This window comes from Ursus americanus, chromosome 11 (assembly GCF_024610735.1).
Source record: "Ursus americanus isolate L20-20 chromosome 11, mUrsAme1.1.p, whole genome shotgun sequence".
In the NCBI taxonomy this organism is placed as follows: domain Eukaryota; kingdom Metazoa; phylum Chordata; class Mammalia; order Carnivora; family Ursidae; genus Ursus; species Ursus americanus.
The window spans coordinates 68,520,907-68,533,584 of record NC_142137.1 but is presented as its reverse complement, the minus strand read 5'-3'; the positions used below and the strand labels follow the sequence as shown (position 1 = coordinate 68,533,584).

At 49.9% G+C, this 12,678-nt stretch overlaps 1 protein-coding gene across 1 annotated transcript in view; it reads right to left on the bottom strand.

The window, feature by feature from the left end:
* Nucleotides 1-12,678, bottom strand: part of IGF2R (insulin like growth factor 2 receptor) — a 97,997-nt gene that overhangs the window by 39,510 nt on the left and 45,809 nt on the right. Inside the window, exons 11-18 of the mRNA XM_045805486.2 lie at nucleotides 8,898-9,062; nucleotides 6,196-6,336; nucleotides 4,845-4,985; nucleotides 3,390-3,527; nucleotides 2,632-2,779; nucleotides 1,949-2,126; nucleotides 1,195-1,310; nucleotides 549-717 (exon numbers count right to left, since the gene is read on the bottom strand). Coding sequence (XP_045661442.2) covers nucleotides 549-717; nucleotides 1,195-1,310; nucleotides 1,949-2,126; nucleotides 2,632-2,779; nucleotides 3,390-3,527; nucleotides 4,845-4,985; nucleotides 6,196-6,336; nucleotides 8,898-9,062 — 1,196 coding nt within the window. The remainder of the gene's footprint in view (nucleotides 1-548; nucleotides 718-1,194; nucleotides 1,311-1,948; nucleotides 2,127-2,631; nucleotides 2,780-3,389; nucleotides 3,528-4,844; nucleotides 4,986-6,195; nucleotides 6,337-8,897; nucleotides 9,063-12,678) is intronic.

Genomic DNA, 12,678 nt, shown 5'->3' with positions numbered 1-12,678 from the left:
AAGCTGCCACGGAACAGGCGCCAGGACAAGTACATTCCCGACATGCTATTTTTAAAGAAGCACACATACATCTTTATTTTAAGATTCACTGTGTACGAGGAACACAGGGGATCGTACCAGAGGTCTGGCAGTCACTGCGCTCAATCGATGACAAGGTGCAGCCCGGCACCCCAAGTAAGAGCGAATGCTTGGGTCTGCCTCAGCCACAGCAACGGCCCCAAGCCACTCTCCCCCTCGTGAGCGAGAAGCCAGAGCTTCTGGAAGCAAAACCTATTCCTTACCAAGGTCTACTGACTGAAAGACACTTGTGACTCAGGCTAGACAAGCCGTCAGGAGCTTCCTCTGCCGGGTGCCGTGACCAGAGGCCCCCAGCGCCAAAGCATTTCGTGAAGTTCGAGATCTGAACAATGACTGGAGCACGACCACAGCTGAGGGGGCCCCTACTCCTGCTCAGAGGGCTGCTCCGAGGCCCCAGCAGCCAGGCCTACTCTAAAAACGGCCGCCGCCACCCGCTGAGTCACGTGCTCTGTAGGGAGGGCAAGACTCACCTGATCATTTTTGTATTTCATCTGGCACACCGACGCGTATCGATCACAGCCCGGCACCGGGTTCAGAGGCCGACACACGTTTATATAGTATTTCCTCCATGTGCTGTGCTCACCCGCATTGTCCATGGCGTACCAGTTTCCTCCACGACCACCTTCAGATTTTGCTAGACTAAAATTTCAAAGCAAAACGCATGCTTTTGATGCTAACAGATTTCAGTCTGACAATTCACTTCTAAGTAGTTATGGACCTACAGAAGGAAACATGCCCTACCAATCAAACCACGGAGTGTGACTCACTGTGGCTCACAACACCCACGACTATCTCCACCTTCACTGAACTCGCACTCAGCAGACCCTACACTGGCCCCCACCCCACACCCCTGTACTGACAGTCCTTGTTCTAAATGATGCCGCTGAATGCAGACTTTGCTATGGCAAAGAGACGTGGATGTCAAAAAGGCTACCAGACCATTATTAGAATTCATTCTGCTTAAAACTCCCCATCTTGGTCCTGCACCCCCAGAACTTACTTGACTCCCCATTATCCACTCAGTTATGTGCTCACCAGCAAAAGCCTAACCCAACTTAGCACTATACTGGACCCAGGCCAGGGCCAAGGCCAAGGGCAGGCTGACCCTGGCCTCACCTGGAGAGATCGTACTGTTCCAGCGTGGAGGGGTCGGTCACCACACACTCCAGGGGCTCCTCTGGGCAGGCGTAACTGGTGTACCACCGGAAGTTGTAGGTCGAGTTATCTTCCTCCTAATCACATGACAAGGAGAGAAACAGGAGGGACGGCAAAGAGAAAGGGAAATGTTAACACCAAACCAGCATTTAAGAAATGATGGGCATTTTCTGTAAATAAGAACTAGAGGAAAGAAAGTCTACTTTGCCCGTCAACATGTGTCTTATTAAAAGGAACATTTCCCAGTAGTAAATTAATCTAGCCTCAGTTAAGTAGCATTAGGATGCAAGTTTCATACACAAAACCAACACGGTGGTGCATTACCATCGAGGTGAATGGCCCACTGAATAACTGGCTCAGGTGAACAGTGCCTGTGCACCCTGGCAAATCTGAAAAGATTAATTAAAATCATAGGAGATGATGACTTGGCCAGGAAATCAGACTAATAATAATAGCTCTGCTTCCAAATAAAGGGCCCACGACAGGCTCCTGTGTAAGTCTCAGGGAGCCAGACAAGTTGATGGTTTCTCCCCAGGAGAGACTACAGCTCACACTTCATCTATGGTTAGAACCCCATTTCATTCCAGAAAAGTCACAAGCCCTGTTCTACCCACTTTTTTCTTTCCCCCTGCTTTTACGAGACTGACGTCGTCTCCCTCCTCGCTCCCATCAGTGATGGAAGCCCACACTCGAGCGCACGCCGCACAGCTCCCACCTGGTATTCAGGGAGGCCGACTCCAGCCTCTCGGTCACAGAGGAAAGTGATCAGTGTAGCTCTCGGTGTATGCTTTTCATTATTATAGGGCGTGCCGTCTTTATAGTTCAGCTGGATCATCCCGTCATAATATGACAGCTTAGCATTACTCAGTCCCAAGTTCCAAGCCTTGTTGCCACTAAAACGAGCAAACAAAAGTCTCTCAGAAAGGACGGCAAGGCCAGACGCGCTGCCATGCTGTGACGCCGGAGAAGGGCCGCTGCACGGTGGGGTGGGGGCGACGTCCGCGACCCAGGGCTGCAGATCACCAAGGTCTGCAGTGGGGCCGAAGGGCAGCCCCACCCCCACACCAGAACCCAAGGCCATGCTCAGCGTGGCTGGTTTAAGGTACAACCACCCCACCTGAGCTACTGCCACACTGAACAGACGAACGTGCGTATCTAACAACTGAGAAATGCCAGCTACACTGCAGAAGGTTTTACGTAAATTCTAAGGGTGCGGCTGACTCCTTTCCCAGGAAATTAAACTCCTAGCATCCTCTGGTTCTGAGGTCAGGTCTTCTTAGGGCTGAATGCTCCTCGAAAAGCAATGATGTCAGTAGAGAACACACCTATTCCTGAATAAAATACTTGTTAGTACAAGACACCTAAGGAAAGCCCATAACTAAAATGTAAGTTACTTGCCTTTTTGCTACTTGACAGGCTCCGGAGTCCGACTGACAGGAACTCACAGACACCGCACCACAAACATTTATGTAAAACTCGTACTTGTCTGTCTCAACTTTATATGCACCATTTTTCTTTGTGAGAGGTGACAAATCAAAAGAAAACCCTAAGAAAGAATAAAAACGATGCCATTTGTAAGGTCAGTGGGACCACAGTCAAGAAGGGTGGCCCCAAGCCCCCAGCTTCGAAGACAGTCTTCCCAGGAACTGGCCCATGGCAGGGAACCACAAAATGGCAGAAGAGATGCTTTCCCCTTCAGGCCACCAGCACCCCGGGGATGGATTCACCACCAGCTTTCCTGTTGTACTGCGTTAACCTAAAAACCCTATTAAAGCCCACAACTGCTGAATGAATAAACCACCGGTACGGTCAAAGCTAGATAACCACAATACAATGACCTCCTTGAAGAGTCTAAGGGGGGTTTCTAGGCCCTTAACTTATGCAAAAAGCCTTTTCATACACCATGGATTTGCTTGTGAGCCTCACGTTCTGCACTCAGCCCACACCTACCTCCACCGTGCTTTTAAGAGATAGGCTTCTCATTATCTCAACCTCAAACGTCAGGCTTCCAGAATTTTGGGGAAACAACATTAGTATAATTCTGAAGTGGGTTATCTCTAAAATTCTCACAGAAAACATTTAAGGAAAAAAAAATAATAAAACCCTAAGCCGTCCGAGGGCGCACCCCACCGCCAAGGTGCTGTGCGGGCACGCACCTGCCTGAGAGTCAAAGACCGTGCAGTTCTCGCCTTCCGTCTTGGACAGCACGCAGGCGGCGGCTGTGTGCCACTCGAACTCGTAGAAGCAGCCACTATCCTCAGAAGTTCTCAACACTGGAGCACTTTCCAGATCACCTGTCAGCAAGGAAGACAAATGTATCACTAATCAGTCCTCAACTAAAAATAGGCCCACAAATACTGTGATTCTGCTGACACGAGGCTCTTAGAGTAGTCAAACCTGTGGAGGCAAGAAAGAAGGGTGGTTGCCAGGGGCCGGGACAGGGGTGGGGAGCTCGTCTTCAGTGAGGACAGAGTCTGGGAAGATGAGAAAGTTCTGGAGGCGGATGGTGGTGATGGCTGCACAATACCATGAATGCGCCTCATGCCACCGAACCAGACACCCCACTAAGGTCAAAATGTTGTGCATTTTACTACAATTTCTTGAACGTGGCAAATTTTGCATTACATATGTTTTACCACAATTCAAAAAACACTCAAAAACAAAAAATAGTCCTAGCCCTTGACCTTATCCCACAGCTGGGCATTTATCCAAAGAAAATATTTCAACAGGAGGTGGACAAGGGATCTGCAACAGCACAATCTCCAGCCCTGGAAACACGCTACTAATCCAACAATAGGGAAACTTTTAAAAATAGTAAGACCAGGGGCGCCTGGGTAGCGCAGTCGTTGAAGCGTCTGCCTTCCGCTCAGGGCGTGGTCCCGGCGTACCGGGATCGAGTCCCACATCGGGCTCCTCTGCTGTGAGCCTGCTTCTTCCTCTCCCACTCCCCCTGCTGTGTTCCCTCTCTCGCTGGCTGTCTCTCTCTGTCAAATAAATAAATAAAATCTTTAAAAAAAAAAAAAAAAAATAGTAAGACCAAGCCATTATCAACAAGGAAGTCCCTAAAAATTATTAATATATCTGCAAAACACAGAAGAGTATTCACAAAATGCCATGTTTTGAGGAATGTTGAAAAAAGATGTCTGAATATATACAGATTCTGACCCTGTAAAAACAATGTAAACCTATAAATAAAGGTAAGTGAAGAAGAGCATTGTGTTTAAAGGGTGAGATCACGGACATTTTTCAAGCGCTTACGATTTTCCCCCTTTGGAGGAAGTTAAGCAGTCAGCACGGCCGCTCGGTTATCAGTCCCGAGGAAGAGGAAGCCGCGCTGAGACCCATAACTCATTTGGAAAATTGCAACATGACGCTCTCGACACCATATGGTTTCTCCATTTCTGGACTGGTTTTGGGTGGGGGTTGGGGGCTCAAATCCCACAGACCACCACTGAAGGTTCTAGAACCTGAAATGCGTGGCACGACCCCTTTCTACCCGCCCCGCTCGGCAGCGGCCCATGAGAAACAGAGAAACGAAGGACGCAGGCTCAGCTGGGGCAGAAGCCACTACAACAGGTCGCCTCCTCCCTTTCTCAGAAGTGCTCACTCACCTGGCTTGCAGACGAGTGTTATGTTAGTCGTTATTTTCTTGTGGCCACAGTCACTACCGTCTGAATAGGAAAGCTGAAGGTTCCCTCTCTCTTTCGTGGGAGAAGAAATAAACTTGCCTAGACTTTTAAATCCACTCTTATCTGGAAAGAAGAAGGGAAAAAACAAAAGACATAATTACAAATGATAATGACGCCAACGAAGAGGTACGAACACATCAGCCAGGACCCAGCAGGGACACCGAGGCCCCTTCCCCAGCATGCCCAGCCCGGCCCTGTGGCCGGTGGGTTTTTCTCGAGGGACAGGTTCGGCCGGGCAGTGGCAGCCACACTGAGGACACCAAGGCCACCCGCAGGCTCCATGGGACAGTGCAATAATGACAAACATCCTCCTGCTTGGCGGGCACAAGAGGCAGACAGCAAGCATGCACGTCACACCATCCCAGAAAGTAACACTGTTCCCCTATTCCCAGGGCCTTGGCTCCCCTGATACACAAGGTCTTTTGAAAGCACAGCCAAGAGGCTAGCGTTTGTCCCAGCACCAAAGCAGAAACTAACTGAGCCTGTTCAGCAAGCCAGGCAGGTGACTACTTCATTCTTGGGTTAGCTGACTTTCACCATGAAGCCCTGAAACTTTGTCCCCAGTCCTGCTTCCACAGACGCATGGGCGTGCCTGGACCTGGTTCGAAAGACACATCACCAATTCGGAATACCGGGGTAATTTCTAAAACCTAATCTGGGTTCACAAGTCCTTATCTAATGTCTGTAACAGATTCCGATTACTCTCACTTCCTCTCATTTTCCAGGGGAGGCTCAAGTGGCAGACAACTATCGTGTGAAACGTCTGTATCAAACTGAGCAGTCTCTGCAGGAGAACCATGGGACCGAAAGAATTACAGCAAAAGGAACCCCCAAGGGGCACAAGTACTCTTCCACGGACAGTGAGATACCACCTGTCGAAAGCCGTAACTTAACAATTACGGGCACTGAGCTGTTAAAAACTCAAAATCAGTTTTACACAAGTACTGGCAACATTATTCTTCAAGTTACAAAGGAAAAGATAACCAAGTCATTTCCAAGCCGGTTCTTTCTGTTCCCAGTTGAAGTGCGAGCGAACCTCGGAAGGCTCTGGCCAACTTCAGGACAGCGGAGTGCCACGGTTTCTAGAGCACACCAAGCAGTTACCTACATTTGAGTCATGAACTTTTTTCCCTCCCCATTCTGTATGTGCTGAACCCAGAGAGAGGAGACTAACATAAAAACCACAGGAAGATTCTCTAATTCGCTCCAAACTAGATGCAGCCGTGTTCCACACGCCTCTGGGAAAACCACCCCCGCTCTGGGCACAACTCACCGACAGAGCACGCGGCCGCATCTTCAGGACAGCCTCTGGCCGGGCCTTCCTGCAGCACTCTGTGGCAGATATTAATGAAGAAGTGCTTCTTTTCTGTTTCCCTCTGCCTGCCGTCCACGGCTTCCCAATTCTGTTCCGGTTCTGTAATTAAAAAAAATTCTTTTAGCCAAAGGCTAAAGATTATTTCTCTGTGAGTCACACCATAAATGGTGATTAAGCCAAAGGAAAAGGCTCGAAGCTCACCAGGCATGTGGTCCCTAAACCTCAGGCACTCACGTTTCTGGACTCGGGCAGACCAAAGGCACAGAAATCCACCGAGATCCTCAGGCCTCTCACTTCATGTGACAGAAACAAAGCATGCCCCAAACCTCCTCAGAAGAGGCTTCCCGGGGGGCAGAGACAGAGAATCAAACAGCGAAACTTTCCCAAGCACTGGAGTGTGAAATCAGAAATGGAGAAGCACATCCGGATGGCAGCCCGCGCCTTGAACTGCCCAGGCAGAGCCCCGTGCCATCAGTCCCATGCCCCCCTCCGAGCACCAGGAAGGTTAAAGACACCTGCCGCCCTCTTCCACACCAGCAGACTGAGCGCGGGCCATGCTTTGATTCTGGGAGATAACAAGACACGTTGGTCCCCGAACTCAAACAGCTCGTGATCCGGTCATGTATGAACAGGATCAAAACTCCACAGAAGGTCAAGGGGAGCACAGGCAAGTGCTAAGAGCAGGACCACAGATTGGAGGCATCCCACAGCCAGTGGCCAAAGGGATAAAATGGAAATGTGTGTGAGGGGCGTACGGAGAATGAAGGCGCTCCGTTTACGGACAGGATGCCAGGGTTCAGAAGGGAAAACCCGCTGCTCCTCAGGGTAACAGCTACCCTGAAGAGCTATGCGCCAATGTCAACAACAGAGAAGAACCCAGAGGAGGCCATGCAAAGACAAACAAGGACAAGGACAGGGGGAGTGGGGTGGGCTGACAGGCCGTAAGACAGGAGAGCTGCTGAAGCTAGCAAGGAAGGGGTTCTGAGGGCTCATCAGTCCGCGTGAATCCTGAGGAAATGCCCCGGGTCCCTGGAGAGCCCGAGCGGCGGCACACGGTGGCTGCGTGAATGCGTGAGTGCGGTGTCTCTGCAGCCCTCATGGGCCCCCGTGTGTGTCCTGTACGCAGTGATGTTTAAACAACAGTGCTGGACAAAGGGATCTAACAGCACCACCCAGTTGACTGTGACAAAGCCGAGGCCCGCAGAAGGCAGACACCTCGCTCAGGACCACGCACAACACCGTGCTCTCTTTCCACCGCAAAGAGCCCATCTCCTCACAAGCACACGTGCACCAGCACTGAAGCACGGCACCATTCCCAGCTGACCGAGTGCTGAACTACTAACTCACAAAGAACGTTTGCTTCCGACGCAGTTCACCAACACTGAGCATTTATAGAGTTCTCACGTCAAAAAGCAGCTAACACTCCTTACAAGAAAGGAATTCCTTTTCTAATGTTATACTGTCCAAACCAGATGGGGACTCAGAGTACGTGAGTCATCACTCCTACGGCACGGGTAATTCTGCGACTCCAGGCGAGCATTCTCTTTACCTCAGATATTACCTCTACAGATACAATTTGCTTCTACTTATCCCTAATTCCAGGGCTGCTGAAAGGGTAAAACTAAAAATGTGCCAAGTAGGTTCAGCTTCCCTGTTGGAAACCCCGATTCTTAGCACTCAAGTCTCTCGGCCCCCCGTGAAGTTCAAAGGCCCGGGACAGGGGTCATACTCTCCAGGTCTGCTGCCATATCCCTAGGACCTGGTGTGGCGTCTGCCCCGTAACCAGTGCTCAACGACACCTGCTAAAAACAGACTCTACCTCCAGCTCGGCAGGTCTCTACCGTGAAGCCAGGCCTCGGGGACAGACCTCGTCACTCAGACGCGACAAGGGACACAGCATCCAAGGGCTCCCACACCCATTCTTCTTTCAGCCCCACAAGCATCTGAGATTGGATAGGGAACGCTGACCCCACTTTAGAGACGGGAAAAGAGACAGTGAGACAAAGGGGGAAAGATGGGGTCAAAAGAGAGAGTGACCCCAACTGCATCGGCCTTCACACCAAGTGTCCGACCCTTGGGCCCCGACAAGCCAAGGGTGAGCTGGAAACACTACCTACTTGAAGGCTGCTGGAGAACTTCAAATTCCCATTGTTTATTGTTTTTAACGGAGATGTAAGTGACACAGAACACAGCAGTCATTTAAGGCAGACGCGACTTGATCCGCGTGCGTGCTGCGAGATAACCCCACGTTTAGTCACCATCCATCACCACACACAGATACGAATGCGCGTGGAGGGGAGAACTTCCAAGATCGACTTTCTTAGCAGCAAGAATGTGTATCTAAAACAAAAAATGTTCTAATCACAAAGTACAAGGCCTGGGACTTGGCAGTTTTTACTAAACTAGGATAAGATTAGCCCGGGGCATCCCTCTTAGAAGAGTCATGCCAGCCTTAAACTCCGGTATTTTGCCTCCTAATTCAGCATCATTCCTAATAATCTGTACGACTGCTGCGTGAAAAGGGAGAATAGGCCAGGATACACTTAGCTGACAGTTACAGAAAAAAGGAACAGCATTTCCAAATGTTTTCACGGGGGAAGAGGCAAGAAAAGGTTTCCGTGAACAGGCAGCCAGAGCCCCACGGGGCGCGAGAGCCCTACCTGAGTGCCGAGCCAGGGCAGACAGGTCATACCGCTTCCTCCCATCGGTCACACTGCACAGGAGATCCTCCTTCTCCTTCACACAGGCGTACTTCGTGTCCCACGTGAAGAAGTAGGTGCAGTCTACCTCCCCGGTGAATACAGGAGCTCCTCTCCCATCATTATCTGTGCAATTTTAGAAGGGAAAAAACAAACATTCCATTATGTGACCAAAACCTAGTCAGCCCATTGGCCACCAATGCCAACTGGGCCGTGAAAGTCAGGCCCCAACCCCCAGACATCAGAGGTGTCAGAGATCAGAGAGGCTTGAGTTTCAGAAAGTCATAAACCCCTCAATGGCAGGCCTGTGTCCCTTGCTCCTTGGCAAGCTGGTCTCAGTAAGCCATCAGGCCGTTTACAACACATTCACCATGGACATGAGACGGGTGCCTGACAAGGAACGTGTAAGCCACCGGGCAGGACTTGCTGTGCCCAGACTGTGGTCAGCCCCCAACAGGCTCATGAGTACCCTCTGCGTCCGACAACCAGGATTTACCAAAAGGCGGACAGAGACCAGAGCTCGAGCTCCAGGAGCACCGCCGGCTTTATGACGCGATTACGGGCAGGGCGAGTTCCCTGCAATTCATCCCTAAACTGAAAAGCAAGAGTTACAGTGTACAGCCACCCCACCGAAGCGTGCTGAGGCCCACGTCACCTCCCAAAGTCAGAGGCATGCCTCCAGACAGTCCAGCACCCTTGACCCTCAGGCCTTCATCAGTGTGGATGCCTCCAGCCCCTCCTGTAATCCATGCTCTGCTCGCCACACCTCCAGAGAGCCCTGACAGGTCGGCTCCAGTCCGAAAGCCGGCTCTTCGTGGGCCACTTCCCTGCTCCATGTAGCCTGGGATTCGGCAAACTTTGGTCATCTTTCCCTTACTAGAAATACTATCCCCTCGTCTTTCTAAGCTGGTGGACCGCTGGCACAGAGCTCTGTTTTCCACCCCTTGATGGTTTAATAATCCTCCTCTGCACCTCCTACATGATTTGCCTTTCTTGAGGTTTGGTACCCTGAAGTGCACAATGTTCTAAAGGAAAGGGAAATAATATTTTGTATCCAGGGCAAATGATGTTTTGATTGCAATTTCTCTTAAATCTTTAATATCATAAACATTATAATTATAATACCAGCAAGAGCAGCTAGGCTGTACGGAGCACAACCCGAACCAGGCACTGAGCACCGAAGGGCTACAGGGGGACGGTCTGCAGAAAACATGCTCAGGGCTGAGGACTGGAGAGATCTCTGCATATTTAATCCTATGGCTCAGGTACAGTTTGAGCCCCATTTTTATAGATTAAGGGGGGGTAAATAATTTGCATATGGTCTCATAGCTAGAAAGCAGAGGAGCCAGGACTCAAACCCAGACAGTCTGGCCCCAGAGCCAGGCTCATGACCATAACCGCAAGGCAATACTTCTCTACACTGCTGTGGGGTTTTTTTTCCTTTCTTTTTCTTTCCTTTTAAATGTATGTACTTTGAGCCATTCTTTCCAAGATGCAGCACTCCCGGCTTCAATTCCTACCACAAAGCGCCCACCTCTCTGGTTGGGACCACGGGCCCTCCCTCCACGCTGCTACCGCTGGCAGCGAACTCGAGCGCCGCTTCACCCCGCCCACGTGACTGAAGGATGAGTGGCTTCCTCCTGTGGGATCTGTCTGGGTTCGCGTTTCACTATCTGGAAAAATTATGTGTTTCCCATAAACCTGAAGTATTCGCTGCATTACTCCTTCACCAGGAAAGTTTACAAACCATTAAGTCATTCTAGGAATGGTTCGAGTATCCATCCCGACTCTGAAGTTTACTGATGAGCGAGCGCCTGTTTTAAATAATCACTGGCAGACATCTTACTTGTATTCTTATTACTCGGGGAATTTTAGAAGACGGGTGAGCTGCAGCTCCCCAGCTCGGAGAAGAATGGCTTCCCCCGGTGGAACCCAGCCACTCTACCTACAGCACCATGCCACCTCGCTCGGCAAAGACAAAGCCGCCTACTCGCCAAACTGGTTCAATTCCTCTTCTGGCTGCACAGCTAAACTGCATTTCCCAGCCTCCCTGCCTCCGAGGTTGGGCCATGCCACTTAGTTCTAAGCCCTTTTCTTAAAAAATGCTGGGCCCATCCTGCAGAGTCCTCGGAGACCAATTCTACATACAGCAACACCACGGGCTGGGAAGTACGAGATGGGCACGTGGAGCAGAGCCCTGCCACCAGCGCCTCCGATGACCCGCACTGAATTAAAGAAAATACACCTTTAACGTAGTGAGTCACTTAAATTTGCGGGTAGCTTTGTATCAGCCTATTCCAATGTATCACTCGTCAAAAAACAAAACAAAACACAACTATTTCATGTCCTCATCTGACGAGATCACCAACAGTAAGTATCACATCACAGCAGACTAGACGTAAGCTGCTGAAGCGAAAGGCTGTGTGCACGTGCTCACACATCCAGGCTGAAAGGATACATTTATGCACCTCCGTGTCTTAAAAATGCATAAACCCTAGATTCGTGAACATAACTAATTCTAGAACATTCAAGTTAAACTATAAACCACATTATATTACATAACCAATTAACGCCCATTCACATACAAAAATCACATTATTTATCCAAATAAACAAAATCCACCAAGGGATTTTTCTCTAAGAACTCTAAATTTAAGTTTGAACAAAATAATAGTGAAATAACTTCTACAGTACAAAGTTTGCTCCAAAGTTTGAAGGACTGAGTCACAGAGCTGGAAGGAGTCGTAAATATTTTATGACCCAATTCCAGCGCGAGAGCAGGCTCGAAACCTCTCACAAAACATCTAACATCTCCCTGTCTTGTCTTCTTGCCACCATCCTAACTAAAACAGCCTAGGAAGACACAGAGTTTTTGGCATGAGGACATCTCTGTAAATCCTGTCAGGTCTGATCAAGCCCTGAGGTCACATGAAGGAAGGGACGTAGGGCAGAATGTTCTGATCCATCGGTGGCGACACAGAGTTTCTGTGAAGCAAATCTGGCAAAATACTAGCAACTGTTCAATAAAGAGTGGTGAGCGTATAAATTTTCATTGTAATGTCCCACTTGTATGTTTAAGAACCTTTAGTGATAAAGATAAAAGAGGAAAAAATGGCCGTTAGCGCTTTTTTCAAGCCTCGGCATGTTCCAGCACAAGTCTTGAGTGTCGGCGCCTCTTCCTAGCAGTCCCAGACTCTGTACCCTTCTCGATATCCTCCTCACCTGCTGGGACCTTTTTAGATCATTATTCTATCTTCCCAGCATGCCCAAATGAGATCAGTGCGCGCGCAAAGATCTCAGCCAAGTCATTTATAAAAAGCCCAGAACACAACGGGGCCAAAAGGGGTAATGACAAGGTTGGAGGGAGACTTGAACCACAGGAGTCAGCCAACAGCAAAGCAGCTCGGCCATCAGGGGAGGGCGGGCGCCCGGAGGCCTGAAGGCCTGGGGACACAGAGTGAGAAGCAGGGTACATTTCCCAGGTCTGGGGACACAGCGGAAGGGCTGGACTTCAGAGACAGTCCCCTAACAGCCTGAAGAGGTCAGGAGGATGGAAGAAAGACGGGGAGGGCAGTGGGACATTCAAACCACATGCAAGAGGTGCCCAAACTAGAGTCATTCACCCTCCACCTCAAGTCCCTGGGACTCCACACTGTTTCTGCAGAAAACCCAACCCCCTGCAGGACGTGCAAGACCCTCACCCTCCATTCAAGGAGCATCTTTAGCCACGTTCTGAATCCCAA